The sequence below is a fragment of the Clinocottus analis genome, unplaced genomic scaffold, assembly GCF_023055335.1.
Source record: "Clinocottus analis isolate CAN_PGR_092001 unplaced genomic scaffold, fCliAna1.0.p SCAF_11, whole genome shotgun sequence".
NCBI classification, from domain to species: domain Eukaryota; kingdom Metazoa; phylum Chordata; class Actinopteri; order Perciformes; family Cottidae; genus Clinocottus; species Clinocottus analis.
The window spans coordinates 9,153,326-9,169,713 of NW_027175832.1; the positions used below are offsets into that span (position 1 = coordinate 9,153,326).

The following is a 16,388-nucleotide window of genomic DNA, read 5'->3' on the forward strand; positions in this document are numbered from 1 at the left end:
TGGATGTCTGTCGCTGCAACCGGAAAGCAGTGTGACATGGGAGGAGAAGCAGTGCATTGTGGGCAGACTCGGAAAGGGCAAACCATTTCTTATATTTTGCAGCTCGCTCCTCGTCTCTCTCTCTCTCGCTCTATCTCTCTCTCTCTCTCTCTCTCTCTCTCTCTCTCTCTCTCTCTCTCTCTCTCTCTCTCTCTCTCTCTCTTGCTTGTCTTTCTCTGTCTGTCTGTCTCTCTGCTACCTGTCTCGGAAAAAGAATAGTTGACAAGGGAATGACGAGCTAGTGTGTGCGTGTGTGTGCGTCTCTGTGTGTGCGTGCATGCGTCTGCGCGCGCACTCCGCCGGGTGGCAGAGTTGATTACAGCGCTTGACTTTGAGTTCAGCCCTCCGAGTTACATTATGCAGAGAGCCGAGCAGACGGTAGACACTGCAAAGGAGAAGATACCATACTTTATATTTGATGAGGATAATTCTCGCGGTAGATGTTGATTATTTTATCGCAGGCAAATGAAGAAAGAGACAGACGCTGCAACCAGGATTTCAGCTCACGCACGAGCGAGCTCTGAGGATTTCTGTCTGTCAGTTCTGTTTTCCCACCCAAATTTTGTCTTCCTTATTTTTTTTCATTTTTTTTCCCAACCCGACATCCACAGAACATTCAAATTCAAAGGTTGTATAATTAAGCCAATACTCTGAGTTTTGTCAGATTTCATTCTCTATTTTTCTTTTCTCATAACAAGGTCCCAAGATGACTCCGCAACTGCAACACCAAATATTCAATACTACAATACACAGTAGTTGTGGAAAAATATCATAAATATTTTAAAAAGTTAAAAACTTTGTCCCTGGACCTTTTCTTCTATGACCGGGCCGTGCAAGCTGCCACATTGAAAACACTATGGGATTCATCTTTTCTTTTTCCTGTAACTTTCCAATATCTGCCTCTTCATTTACCTACTCACTGTTTTATTTCTATTAATTGGAATTTCCTACAATATTTGCGCAGGGCCCTTGTAAAGGCAGTGGTCACACCATTTGTTCCATCATAAACCAATGGCACACACACAAAAAAAAGTTTACTCAAATATTGCACACCACTAAAAACACATTTGATTCGTTTAAAGCAGCCGTCTCGTTGGGGATTGAAGCAATACGAAGCAACCAATCACAAGCTGGAGCAGCCTTTCGGACAGCCAATCAAACAAGTGGATCAGGCAAGCTGCTAACTACCGACAAGGAGCCTAAAAAGCTATTCTTGATCTTCTCACTTATCTTGTCTCGAGTTAAAGCTTATCTCACACACAGTTATGCAAAAAGTTCCTGTCAATAGCCGTCAGAGTTCAAAGTGCAGCTTCTGTGGTAATTTCTTCAACGTTAAGGTTCCAACATGAATGATTGGATGTATTTTCTTTCTTCAACTTACTTTTTTTGTTTGTTGATCAGGCCCTTTATATTGTGATGGGTTTAAACCTGACACAGTCAGCACAAACACAGCATGATTAATTACATCACTATATATATTAATTCCATCTAATTATAATTGTTGAGGTTTTGTATTTAAAAAACACTCAATTAGACTTCTGTATAATTTCCAATATAATGTAATACACTCTTTGGCCAATGCCATTAGGATGTGTGCAGTACCACGGTTCATCCACCAGATGGAGACATGTTTATTACACGCAAGGCTGAAGAGAGGCTTACTACGGTTGCTCCTCCCTTACATGCAGATTAATACAGACAGCAGGAATCAACTTAAATAGATTCAGAGACATTATCAGCGTTGATGTTCTCTTGAACAAGCTTTTAAACCCCAAAACAAATTGTAAGACACAAATACTTGTAGACTGCAGTATTTACATTTAGGAATCACCTTGTAGCAAAACCCCAAAGGCTCACTGTGAGGACAGGAATGGCGGTGTAGAATATGTGTAATGTTTGGATACGGTATATTTGTACGTGTTTAAAAGGCACCTTAGATCCGTGTGCAGACCGTGTGCAGAGTACCATAAGTAAGGTAAAAACTTTCTCATATGATGAGGAATTGAGATATGTTTAAATAAGTTGCCCGCACTGCTCTTATCGACCTTTTCGCTACTTAAGCTTAGAAGATGGGGTGGCTGTAGCTCAGGGGGATGAGTGGTCAACCACAAGGTAGCCAGTTCGATCCCCAGTCCCCCCACAGTTCACACGTTGAAGTGTCTGTGAGCACGGCACTTAACCCCTCGTTGCTCTCCGGGCGCCTCACAGCGCAGCCGAGTGCTCCTCAATCAAGGATGGGTCAAATGCAGAGAAGAATTTCCCCAAGGGGATTAAAAAAGTGTATGTTTCTTAAGATCATCAAATTAATATCAATGAATTGTCTGTCAGTCGATTATGTCGGCTAATGGAAATCCTTTCAGCTATACATGCAGAAATTCTTGTGCACCCGAAGTACACTCAAATCACTTTCCAAAGCACCCTCCATTAAACAAGTGGAGCAAGAACACCTCGGGTCATTTGGGCCGTACTTTGATGGGGACTTTTGAATCGAAACGTGGAACCATAGGAACAGTACAGCACGCCACACGCTGCGTAGCATCATGTCTAAGCCTTACAGTTTGTACCAACATTTGCTTTTTATTGGGCAGAGCCGCTCATATTTCCTCTTTTCCAAACAACACTTGCAGCAGTGAAATGTCAATCGGCAATCCTCCCAGCAACAGGCAATAAAAGGAGACAAAAATAACAAGGCCACAAGGTGCTTCGACGAGATTAAAGCAACAGTGCCAAGAAAAACTCTGGAAAAGTCTTCCCCATTCCGTGTTTACCTCGCGTGTCACGGCCCTGAGCTTTTAACATCCACGAGGTTTTCATTCGCCCCGCAGTTTGAATAAACAATTCTACCTTGATGCTGTTTTTTCTTTATTTTGCGCGCACAATGAGCTCAACAAAGACACAATTCATGCTTCCTCCCGTGTGCTTTAAACCAGCATTGACACTGCTGCACGGGTTTAGGTTGGAGACACAGTATCTGTAAGGAAAGAAACCCAGGATCTACAGCCGCAGTTATCGGGGGAAACAAGACAAATCTGTCTGGTTTGGAATGAACATTTAAGTAGTTTTGGTATCCGGAGAGCGCTAAATCTCCTTGAATCTGTCTTCCCCCTCTGCTATTTTTCTTTTTCTCCTTTATCTCATTTCACTTGCTCCCTTGGTCTCTATATTTCCATCACTCCCCTCCTCCTCGCGTTGGCTTGTTTCCCTCTGCCTCTGGGACAACTTTGTTACCGACTGGATGTACCTAATAATTTTTCCGGCCAAAAAAACAATAGCTCCAGACAGCAGTGGTCTTAGCTGTACAGCCACTGTGACATTTTCTCATTGAACAGGGCCCCTTCAGAAACAACTAAATGCCAGGCAGACACCACGGGGCACAATTAGAGCGCTTTACAGTGGAGAAAGAAGGGGAGACTGTTACAGCTAGAACACACACACACACACACACACACACACACTGAAACTATGCAGCCCACCACTGTCCTCCAGTCATTTATTTTACTTCACTAATTGCTTTAATGGTGTTTTCAGGGGCCGGCCTGCTCCTGTAAGCTGGTGGCTCTCTATCTGCCTCCCCTCCGTCTCCATTAACACGCTCAGACCGGAGTCCAATCTTTAGTAATGCAATCAGTTGACAGGCACTTGATTGTGGAACCTGCTCATTAAGACATAGTTAATTGCTCTCCTTTTTTTTACTTAATTGCTTATCAAGCTACAATTATTCACACGCACGCACAATCCCGCCAATCCACAAAGCCGGACTCGGCCAGTGAGTGTTTCTCTTCCACCAGTACAATGGACTCGGTGATGCTGTATTGAGCGCTACTTATTCCTGTCCTCCACGCCCCGGAGAGGCGTTGCAGGTACCGTGAAAGAGAACTAGGATGAGAGTAGAACAAACATCTATTTTCAAATGAACCAAGCAGCGTGGTCAGCACCATTTCTATGTGTATCGGTGCCATGGCAAGCGTTGCAGCGGGCTTACTACTCCCTCATGCCAGTGAGTGTGATGTGTAACAGCGTTAGCGCCGTGTGTGTGCGCGGTCCCGCCATTATGTCACTTTTATAAGTAAGAAAGTATGCATTGGCTTAAAGAAAGTCAAAAAGCTCTGACTCGGTGAAGCAACAATGTGTGACACATTTCGTCACCATAATAACATTTATCAGCCTTTCTTTTGAAACAGTTGACCAGTAATAGAATGAAGATGGAGTTGTTGACCACGGCCAACAGCTCCATCTTCATTCTATAACTATGATTAGCCCGTTTATTACAAATCACTTTCTTTGGATTCCACTCCTTGTCTGAGATGTTGTGCGATGCATCAGAATAGACACATAGTTTAGAATACAATGTTCAAAGTCAAATCAACCAGCTTCACACATAGATGACATGTCCCTCTCTTCTTTGTCACAGAACGGCTGCATTACAAACTGGGGCTTTAAGGAGCTTAACCTACACGAGGGATTTAAAATAACTGATGTGTCAGCCATTGACCTTTTTCTATTTCTTATCTGTCTTTGAGAATCCTCCAATTTAAAAGTTTCAAAAGTCCAACACTGAATTTCTGGAATACTCCTTTGAACTGCATTTCCACACAAAGGTGATGCAAAGTTGTTAATGTCTGGTCATTGATTTCAATGCTTTTCTTGTATTGAAGTGACTGGAGATCAATGGCTGCTCCGGTGCGGAAAATACATCCAAAAATCAATAGATAATTCCATTTGCACATCGTTAGCGATAATTGTGAAATACTTGATATATTGACACTTTAACCTGAGCTGGTTCTTACGTGAGATTTAATGTAAGCGTTATTCTACACTTCCTTAAAATAATACAATGAAACAGTAAAATAAATAGTAATAAAAAATAATTTAAAAAATGTCATGATATCTATTGATATTTTTGTCCCTGGGATGGGTCAAACTCGTAAAGTACAGGATCCTATATTACCTATAATGCAACTAAAATCATCATTTAGTCTCACCATTCCTGATTGCTACACTCCTTGGTTTTCAAACTCCATGTTGCAGTGGCGGCCCGTGGATTTTCTACCTGGGCCTTCAGTCTGAGTCTCGATTAGCTGTTTGGCGCAAAGCGTGCATCGGGCCCTGTGGCAAAACTCTAGCAGGCCGCTCAATGTAGTTTAAGCTGCTAACTACCAGAGAAACAGAGATGAAATGTGATTGGACCAGCTGGCCGTGCAGCAGGCTGCAGCAGAAGAAGACAGGAGCTTTGCTATAAGAAAATAAGATAATAGGCGGAAAAAAAATATAATACATGTAGTCTATTTGTGAAAAACAATTCCATTATAAAATAGCTATAACTTTTAATTATAAATATATAAAATGTAAATAATAAAATAGCTATAACTTTGTGATTGTGTTTAGGCCAGCAAAGAAGGCTCAGCGGGCCCCGACGGCCCGCTACTGCCATGTCGCCAGTTCATCACGCAGGCTTTTTTTTTTTTAATATAACTTTGTAGATCTCATGCTTGAGATGATGATGATGGTTTTTCGCCGAACAGAAGACATTATGCAACCGTTTTCAGAGGCTGAGCAGTACTCCTCGCTACGAGTAAATTGACCTTTATGTGTAACATCTGCTGAGTGCTCCTTTAATCCCACCCCAGTGTACTTCATGCGGTGCACGCTTGCATGCTCAGAATTGCTGTTTATTTGTATCCTGAAGTTACAGACTGAAAACGTTGAGCTGTCTCGTTTCAGCCGAACACTCAGTTGATGTCCCATTTATCTGTGCGATCCAACCTGCGCTCAGTCAGTCTGTGGCCAAACAGCCGAGCCAAATTTGAATAAAGAAATGACTGGAGGCTCTTTGCATGTGCAGCATGTATTTACTGGGATGCTGTGATTGGTTTAGTTTTTAGTTTAGACTGTGGCTTCCAGGGAGAGGGAAGTGGATAGGTCAGACACAGGAAAGCAAAACAAAACATTTTACACATGGGCTGGGGACTGTATTCACTAGGCTTGTTGGTGCTTTGGGAAGTGACTGTGGCACCTGTTGGGAAGCCATGGGGTCACACTGGGAGTCAGATTGCATCTGGGTAAGAGATACTGGTTGCTTTTTTGTGGGAATCTTCACTTATTATCGCTTGTTAAAATGATTCAGTGTATATTTTAATTTGGAAATGAAAGACTGTCAAGCATAGTTCTTAGTGCTTAGTTCTTTCATTGGCTGGACAAAAACACTTTTGGGGAGTTCAAACTTCGGCAGAAAAAAGTGAATATAAATATAAAAGTGAATGGTGAAAAAGAAGAAGCTAATATGATGGTTTTGTCTCTTTTGGACTCTCTGGCTAACCATAGAGTGCTGCAGGAAGAGTCCTACAAGCTGGAAATGAGTCGGCATTTTTACACTTCCGGTTCCCTTGTCTTAAAGTCAGTAGTTGTACCCTCGTGATGTCCTCACCAATCCCACATAAACCTTGTGTCCTGCGGGTCAAACTGTCCCGTCATTCTCACCCTGGGACAGCGGGATAAGTGGAGATAGAGGTGGCTCATAGTGAACCGAGAACAACGGGAGGATGTGAAGTTACCCGTAGGTCAGAGTGACCCCAAGACAACTGGATGTTGTCGGAATACACACATGGTCATTTCAACCCGAGGGCAACGGGAGAGATTTAGAAATGTGCCCAGGGTCATTTTGACCCAAAGACAACAGGAAGGTTGGGTTTTTGGTGACTAAATTATGGTCTGTAGCTAACACAAGCTGAATAGATTTTTAGGTTTTGTTCTGTGAATTTAGAAGCTTTTATGTCCCTGTAAAAAGACAGGAGCTACCAATTGGCGACAAGAGATTTCAAAACATCACCACTCCGATGCATGGACTGTAAATTATTATATTATATCATATATTATATCATATTTATTTGTGGACTTCCCTTTTGAAGCCTTGAGCTTGGCAAATTTGTCAGTCACCATCTTTGATTAGGGCGGTCTCTAGCTTGGATTAGGGCGGTCGCCATCTTGGCCATTGCAACCAGTGAATGGAATCTGCCATATTTGACCTGTTATTCACAGTAAGACCACACTAAAGCATACCCTGCTTCAGGTCTGTATATAGGACCATAATAATAACCTCGTCCTCCTTGTGTTTAGTGCTGCTGACGTGAAGTCATGTGACCGTGGTTGTAGTTCGTTTATAGCCTAACGTTAGCTTTTTTTTCCTGTCCGACAACTGCATTCACGCTTCAAAAATCATAAAAGTGGTCTTGATTTGTGAACTTGCTGAACAAAAGCATGTAAATGTTATAATATGTTGTGGAGGAGTAACATGATTCCACTGTGCACGCTTTCACGTACTCAGTCTTTGCAAATGATAGCAGCCAATAGTGCGTGTGTGTGTTTGTGTGTCTGTGTGTTGACCTGTGGATGTGGCCTACAAGTGTGTGTGTGTGTGTGTGTGTGTGTGTGTGTGTGTGTGTGTGTGTGTGTGTGTGTGTGTGTGTGTGTGTGTCTGTGTGTCTGTGTCTGTGTTTGTGTGTGTTGACTTGTGGATATGGCCTACAAGTGTGTGAAGGCATGTGTGTGTTTGTGTGTGTCGGCATGAGTGTACTGTTTTGAGTGTGTGTGCCTCACTTCCATCTCCTGCCCCCCCCCCCCCCCTTCTCCTCATACCCCCCCCCCCCCACCCTCCTCCAATCTCCTTGCTTTTCAGTGGTGGTGGCTTGGGGGGAGGCGGGAGGAGAGGGAGATGTGCAGATGGTGTGGTCAGAAAGAGGTAGAAAGAGAGAGAGAGAAAGAGAGAGAGAGAGAGGTAGAGAGAGAGAGAGAGAGCGACTGGCGAGCGGCGGGCTTTTTTGGCAGGGTCGGCCGGTGGGAGGGCCCATTGTGATGCAACGTTGCATACATAATGCCACAGGGCTTCTGAATGCTCCGTTGCCATGGGGACCTTTGTGCCTCAGTGAACACCGTGTGTTTCGTGGCCCCTCGAGGGGAGAGAGAGAGAGAGAGAGAGAGAGAGAGAGAGAGACAGAGAGAGAGAGAGAGAGAGAGAGAGAGAGAGAGAGAGATGCAGTCAGCTCAAGTGACACTGGAGTCTCTCTCTCTGTCTGTCTCTCTCTCTCTTTATGTCTTTCTTTCTGTCCCTCTAACCACTTGCTGTGTTTGACCCGGGACAGAGGAGAGTTTGGAGGAGGAGAGCGAGTGTTGTTGTGGCTTTTTAACCACATGGGGAGCAAAGAGAAGCGGGATAGTCTCTGTGAAGCATGGTCCATGTGAAGGTATGTGTTCTCACTACTTCCAAATCTTTTTTTATTCTTTACGTTATCTTTTTTTTCTTTTCTGAGAATACATCCCATGATGGTCTGCAGTAACAGGTGTCTGCCTGTCAGCCCTGAATTGGAGGGAGAGGAGAGTTAGGGAGGGGGGGGATTGCTTTTGTTTGGGTGTTTGGAAGAAGCCTTATGACTGAGTTCTCACGGCTCGCCATCCAGCTAGTTAGTCAGCTCGCAGAGCCACTAAGCAGCAAACAAACAAACAAACAAACTAACAAACAAACAAAAGACAAAACGTTTCAAACGTTTCACGTTTTGTTTTCTTTTTTACGTCCTCGGTTTTCCTTTCTTTCCTTCAGTTGATGAAGGATGGTTGATAGTTAATTTGGTAGCAAAACAAAACAAGTCGGACCACGCATGTGTCTGTGTGTGTCTGTGTGTGTTGCTTTCTAGTAGCTGCTAGTAGTAGTGTCTGCTTTGTGTTTGCATCAAAGGATCATAGCTTTTTTTTCATCTTCAAATGAGCCTTTAAGCAATGAGATCATAGGCACTAAAATCATCCGTATTTTCTCTCAGATGATTGGCTCCATGCTGAAACGTTTCAACACTGTGACTATTGATCACAGCCTGCAAAAAATGAAAAAAAGAAAAGAAAATGTCACACCCGATGTAGTTGGGTGACTTTTTGTGTTTTTTTTTTCTTTCCTTTTTTGTACTGGCTGTATTTTTCATGTGCGGTTTAGCGCAAAACCTACAGTATGTATCCTCATGTTGAAGTTGGGATGTTGCTCTCCGTAGTATTCACACTTGAGTGATCTGTGTGTGTGTGTGTGTGTGTGTGTGTGTGTGTGTGCGTGTGTATGTGTGTGAGCATCATAGCATGTTTGCATCAACAGACTGTTCTGCACTCACTACGTTTCCTGCTGACAGAAGTTACATTTCGTGTTCTCCAGCAGAGCTTCTCTGCAGTTTGCTCGTTGCACTCAACCGTGTCATGAAGTCAGTGGGACACTTTTTTTTATTTTCCCGCCATTGTTAGTGTACTTAGTGAGTCTAATAAACTGCAGAATCCATGATTGTGTGTGTGTGTGTGTGTGTGTGTGTGTGTGTGTGTGTGTGCGTGTGTGCGTGTGCGTGCGTAATGGCTCACGATTTCTATTCATGGATTGTTCAGGTGTTTTGAAAAGTTTTTAAATCCAGAATCAGGGTACCAGCCCCAGTAGAATATGTTCACCACGCTGTCCCTTTAATAGCAAGAGGACGAACGCATAGTTATGGTAAAATCTGCAGTTTGTGAAGTTAATACATTGACGCTTCCTAACTACTCATCGTATAAAGGTTGTGGGACTCCAGAGTCCGTCAGCGCTCTTGAGATCGAAACACACATTGCGTATTATGAATAAGAATAATGCTTTTTGTGAGATTGTGAGTGCATAAAGTTGCCTCCCCGATTTTTTTATTCACTATTAATGCGATAGCTTTCTTGCCTTGTTTGGCCAGGAGCTCCTCGAAGGTTCAGCGTTAGATACACAGCAGGCCATTAGTCACGCACCCTGTTCACCGTGTCGCATCGTGTCAGACGGGTACAGAGAACATGAGGCGTCTGAGCGCTGCATGCACGATTGTGTCACTTCCAGGATCCTCACGCGATAGAATTTGGGATTTGGGATTTTGGGCTATGGAAAATATGTTGATTGGAAATTAACGGAATCACCGCTAAGTGCCAATTTCAGCAATTGACCACCAACCAAAATGAAATATGCGGAGCTCCGTCACATTCAAATCCAGAATGTTCCAGCTTTTAGATGAGTGCCGATCTCCGTCAGAGCAGGCCCTTTATATTCAAATGCTGACCGGGGACACGTTGATTGATTGATTGATTGCATCTCCCGTCCTGACATGATTTATTCTAATTCCATTACTTTTATTTTATGGAAACCCACCAGAAGACTGTCAGAAAGCAATTTAAGGTCTAAATCATGATTTTAGGGCCGCTGCTCCCGTGTCGCAGATACCGTTTGCATTTGAAACCATCTACAAAGGGATTTATTACGTTTTTTCTCTCCATCCTGTCTTTACACAATTGAGTTAAATCAGTTATGTGTAATCAGCTATAATGATCGCAGCCAGCAGCAGATACAAGAATACTATAATCAGCTGTTGGTTTGTTTGCATACCGGTTAATTGGTGGTTACTCATCGCACGTTGAACAGCAACACAGTCATTGTAAAATGGTACGTAAAAGTTATTTGACAGGTCTTGTCGCATTCACTTGTTTTTGTGTGTCATAAGTCATGGTCTGCTTACACATATTGATAATATATACATTGTTATCCGTGTATCTTTATAAAACTGTGCATCAGGGCTTGCCAGTTTACTTGAAGGTTCTCCATTGTTTCCTTTTTTCTTTCGTGGCATGAGCGCCTTTACAGTAGATGTTTTTTGTCACACTCGGACAGCTGCTTCAAGGTACTCCTGCGGGTCACTGGTCCAGGTGTGCGCCCCTCCGTTATGTAACACCTGATAGTGTTACTGCTTTTTTTCTTATTGTGAAGGAGACTCGCCTGGAGCAGAACAGGCAGCCTCACACATAAAAGCCATTGGGAGGTGTCGGCTTTACCAAGGACCACATCTCTGGACCAGAACACACATCTCCTCACGTTTTTTTTAATACATCAACATGTTTGTATGCACATTTTCTTTTCAAGTATAGTATATGAAGATTTTGGTCACGCATTTTAGGGTGAAGGTGACCGTGTTTCCCTGACACTGCAGAAAACATGTTCTTCAACTGGGTAGATGTGACTGACAAAGCGCTTCATACCAGCTGGATGCACACTATACAGTGTGTAGATGATTTGTCAGGCAGGCATTAGACTAAAGCTTTCATGTGGAAAAAAGAACAAAATCCATCATCCCAAAAACGTCATCATGTTTCGCGAGTTTTTCGACCAATGTCTCATTTGAGACGGCTTCATCTTGGTGCCGACATGTCACACTCCTCTCGGCGTGAAACAGTGGCAGACACAGTGGCAGACACAGTGATATCTGTCCCCTTCTGCCGCCACAGACCGCAGAGTCCATTTCACAACAACTCAGAACGTGTCAGAAACGGCGGTGGCCAAAAGTGAGGTTCAGAATGATTGTGAACGTGACCGTAAACAAGCAGATTTTGACTCTCTCTCTCTCTCTCGCTCTCTCTCTCTCTCTCTCTCCCTCTCTCTCTGCAGGAGTTGCAGTTTGAACGTCTGACCAGGGAGCTGGAAGCCGAGCGACAGATCGTTGCCAGTCAGCTGGAGAGATGCAAGCTTGGCTCTGAGACTGGAAGCATGACGAGCATCAGGTGTGTTTGTGTGTTTTTTTGTTTGTCTCACATCTGTCAGATCGTCTTCAGCGCACTTTGACCCTGTGCGTGTGTCAGCCGTGTTCTGGGAGGTGGGTGAACTCCTTGATTTGTGTCCAAAATCCAACTCTGTGATTGAAACAGTTTAAGAAGAGCATCAGAAACCGGTGTTCCTTCACACCCTACAACACCTACATACTACAGAGCTGCGACATATCTATTCATATAGTGGCTTTCTTATGAATTCACAGTATTAACGTATATCAACGTGGTCGAGGTACATACATCTAGTCAATCTATCAAGACAATGATGGTTCATAGGATATCCTATAAAAGTTACTCATTCACTTCTTTGTCCGATTTCCAACAAAAGCCAGCAAGCATTTGTCGTTTGGGTAAAAATAACCTTAATTACGCAAAAAACAGACAAACAATGACAAACAAAAAATACTAAAATGACATACTAAAAATCTATGAATTCTATGAATGCTGGATGAGTACAGCCTGCGCTGGGAGCTCTGGCTTTACTTTTGCCTGCATAATCAAAAGAACTATGTGTGGCATGAATCTTCAGGAAGTAATGGAAATCATTTTGAGACATCGTTACATTACAAAATAGGACCTCTGACCAACTAAATTGATTGCTGAAAGGACGAGCTGCATCTAGCTGAGCTCAACACTGAAATGATCATTGGCAAAATACAGATGTTTCTCTCAGACAGAGCTACCTAGCTTCTTGTGTACAACCTGACCAATTATAACTATATTGAGTTGTACAGGCAGCCCGCTCTCTCTCCCAACTTAAAATACAGCAGCTTGGTCAGTGGCCCCAAACTATGAAGCTCTCGGTGGCCATAATCATGGCGGAAGTGAAGTTATGTAGCATCAAGAGCAACATGGTCCGTTTGGGATGCCAGTCGGGTCGGGGGTGATAGATGGGTCAAGCTGACACAGGACTTTCACTCGAGGAGTTAACATTGTTGTTCCAGTAAGCTACGTTGGTACGTCGCTTACGTAAAGTAGTTTACATGACCCGAACCCCCAACCCTAACGTACTTGTTTCAACCCAAACTATGGCCTCTTCCTGAACCTAACCAAGCAGTGTTTTGTGTGAAAGCGGAAGTTTATTTTAAAAAAGGAAATTGACACGTGATGGTAGAGGGGCATTTAAAGCGTCATAGTTTGAAACTTGCCAAACTTGCGAGTTCTAAAAACGAAACAATGAGCTGAAAAATAGCAAAATACTTCAAAGAAATGCAGACTTGGGTGGTGGTTCTTTAAAGGTTTGTGACTAACAAACAAAGCAACCCATATTTTATACCCAAAGGAATTCAATCCATTGGTAGTATGATGATCAATTAGTGCAGCTTTTAAATACTGTAGCTTGTCTGTTTTAAGGATTGTATCCACACAACATCACGGATGGTCTTAAGTTAATGAAAAAAAAAGTCTTTGCTAAAGATCATTCCCTACTTCTACTTGAAAGTTTCCCAATTCAAAAGACGAGCTCTTTTTACTTACTGATTATTTCTAACATGACTACATTTCTGTAATTATGTTCACGTTAGCTGACCTAATTATGAGGGCGCATAGTATCTGTTTTCTGCTCTGACCAGTAATATCCTTCTTCTTGCTCATAATAAACATGTGGAATAACAACAGGAAGGTCAAAGGAACATGAAGCAATTAATTTGTTATTGCCGTATAAACCATGTTGCTCAATCCAGAGTAATTTTCATAAATAAGGTCAATAATGCTCAGGGATGATAACTTGAGACCTAATTTCATGTCTATAGTGTGCTTTGAGGCTACAGTCTAACATTTTTAGAGTCAATCCGGATTTGATGATCACTTAACATATTAATCAAATCATTTCTCATACAAATAACTTCTCCATATGGATTTCTTCAGCTGTTACAGCAACAGATGTTATACTTGGAGCCAAAGTGTCATATTTACAAATCAACATATATTTATTTCTGCATTTTGCATGAGCTGAACACAAACATGGCATGAACTTGCGTTATGCTTACATACAAATGTAATCTCTTTAAATCTCACTAATTTCCCTCGTTGGTGATAAGCAGGAGTGACAGCATTTTTCCAGAATACCTTTTTTGTCAGCAGCAGTGAGCAAAACGAAATAATTTTTCAACAAAATCGTGCCAACCTGTCAGTGTAACACTCCAGGTTGATCAAAGGGTCTGCTTTGGGTAGTTTAAATTGAATTTTGGCTTAGGTCTGATGACACAAAGCAAATCTCCAGCTTGGCAAACATGACACGCTATTATTGTCCATTAAAATCTTCAATTGTTTCTTAAAGAGAACCAAACAATGCACAGCTGTCACAGGAGTCTATTGTTCCGCTCTGGGCCTTCGTTTCTTTTTTTTTGTTGTCATTGTTGTTGTTGTCTGAGTTTTTGGTTCAATGATAATAATAATAATAATATAATAACAATAATTGTATTTATATATTTTTATTTATTTACATTTCACAGACAAAGAGGTCACAAAGTGCTGTACAGTCCAAAAAAACACATGGTAAAAACACATTAATTAATAGAGCAGCCAAAACACATTAAAAACAAATAAAAACTAATAAAAAAAACAACTAAAAACAGGTCAAAGTAGATAAAAACAGGTCGTAGGTAATTAAACAAACGCCAGCATAAACAGGAACGTTTTTAATTGTTTTAAGACATCACCGAGTCAGCAAACCAAATTTGTACCGGTAAAGTGTTCCACAGCTTAGGAGCTACTGCCTCAAAAGCTCGGTCACCACGGGTCTTGAAGCGAGTGTGTGGGACGGACAAAAGATTTAGCTGGTTGGACACGAGGTTGCGGGCTGTTGTGTATGGGTGGAGTAGTTCAGCCACATATGATGGAGTCTGACCGTTGAGTGCTCTGCATGTGAGGGTGAGGATTTTAAAGTGGATCCTGTGCTCTACGGGGAGCCAGTGAAGACACCTGAGAATGGGGGTGATATGACAACGTCTATTTGTCCTCGTTAGTATTCTGGCAGCAGCCTTCTGGATTATCTGCAACCGGTTTATTGCAGATTTGCTGAGTGCGGAGAAAAGTGCGTCGCAGTAATCAACACGTGAAGAGATAAAAGTGTGAATGACCATCTCTAATTCAGCCGCAGATAAAATAGATCTCAATTTGGAAATGTTTTGAATTTGGAAGTAACAAGATTGAGACAGCTTCTTCACATGGGGGTCAAGTGACAGGGATTTATCAAAAATTACCCCGAGATTACGCAGGTTAAGGCGGACAGCAGAGGAGAGAGGACCAAGGCTCTGCTTGATCATAGGGACAGCATCATCAGGAGCAATAACTAGAACCTTCGTATGAGAGGAAGTACACACAAGTGCACAAAGTGTCATATTATCTGCCACTTGATTGAGTTTGGACCCAAGCTTCGTCTCTGCTCCGAGCTCAAAGAACACATTCTACACATTCCATACTGGTCCCGTGATGTGAAGACAGCACTTCTGACACAATCGGGGTAACGCACTTAGCCTGCCTCCCGGAACAATGTAACACGATTAAAGCCTGTCTCTCTCTCTCTCACTCTCACTCTCTCTCACACACTCATACCACTCAAACACACACACACACACACACACACACACACACACAAATAGACGCACACGATCCATCATCTATTCTCCTGTTTGATTGCGTTAAGCGAGCTGGGATTCCACCCGTCTCTAACTAATTACTCATCGGCCCATATTGTAATTCTCGTTTCAATTTGAGGGGTGGACCAACAAAGAGACCAAAGATGGTCTAAAACCCGATTCATTCAGCGGTCTAATGAGCTGGTGATGCATTTAGCTCCTCATCGTTGTCACCGGGCTGCATCGCTCTCCCCTCCCTCCCTCCTCCCATGGAAAACCGCAGCAACTATCAGAGAAGGAAGAGGTGTGGAGTCCAAAAGAAAAAGCATGCCTTCCACTTCATCACCCAGCTGCACACAGATGGAATAAAGGCTGCCATGTTGCTAACCTGATTAGCTGGGTTTATTATTGAGTGAGGAGCAAAGCGTCTGCAATGTCTGCTTGCTATTACTTTATGTCCACTTTGTTGGACTTGGAGGTAATTACTGGATGGACAAATGGTTTGGCAAAACACAACAATGCACTGATAGAAGTTTGCAGCGCCTAAAGCATGAAGGATTCATTGCCCAATCTCCTCTGAAACATTGGTATTGTTGCCATTCTGAATCATCGTTGCCTGTCCCGCCGAACAGAAGGGCGACATTTAATCTGGAGCTACAAGACATGAACAGCGATTTATCTTGGTAGCATTTTTGGCGAGACATATTGACACTGTGCACAGCAATTAAACAAGGAGTTTTAAATATATTCTGAGCAGCTTGGTGGCAGTAAAATTAAACTCAAATTGCTGCCGTGTTTTGAGTTTGTTCCCTTTGTCATTTTGGTGGATAATTGGATGTGGTAAATTAACCGTTTTTTCTGCTCTCTCTTCTTTGTTTTTAGCTAGGTTAGCATATGTTAGCATGGCCGTGATGCATTTTGGCCCGTACAGTGTTTTGTCTGTCTCTCTATGTTCAAAATCCAGACTGTCCAATATCAATCCAGTAACTGTGCAGTACACATTCATCTCCACGAGCAAACGCTAATTTACTGGTATTCTCAAACCTGGCTTGAAGCTACCATTTGTTTAATTCAGTGCTTTTGTGTCACATTAGGTAGCTGCCAGTTGTATAACATACACAAGTAGCCTCAAGGAAAGGGTTTCATATAAAT

The 16,388-nt window shown here is 42.6% G+C and overlaps 1 protein-coding gene across 2 annotated transcripts in view; it reads left to right on the top strand.

Annotated features, from left to right (window-relative positions):
- ctnnd2b (catenin (cadherin-associated protein), delta 2b) overlaps positions 1-16,388 on the top strand; it is a 149,156-nt gene that overhangs the window by 39,576 nt on the left and 93,192 nt on the right. For both annotated transcript variants that reach the window (XM_068571621.1, XM_068571620.1), the window contains exon 3: positions 11,501-11,613. In XM_068571621.1, coding sequence (XP_068427722.1) covers positions 11,501-11,613 — 113 coding nt within the window. The remainder of the gene's footprint in view (positions 1-11,500; positions 11,614-16,388) is intronic.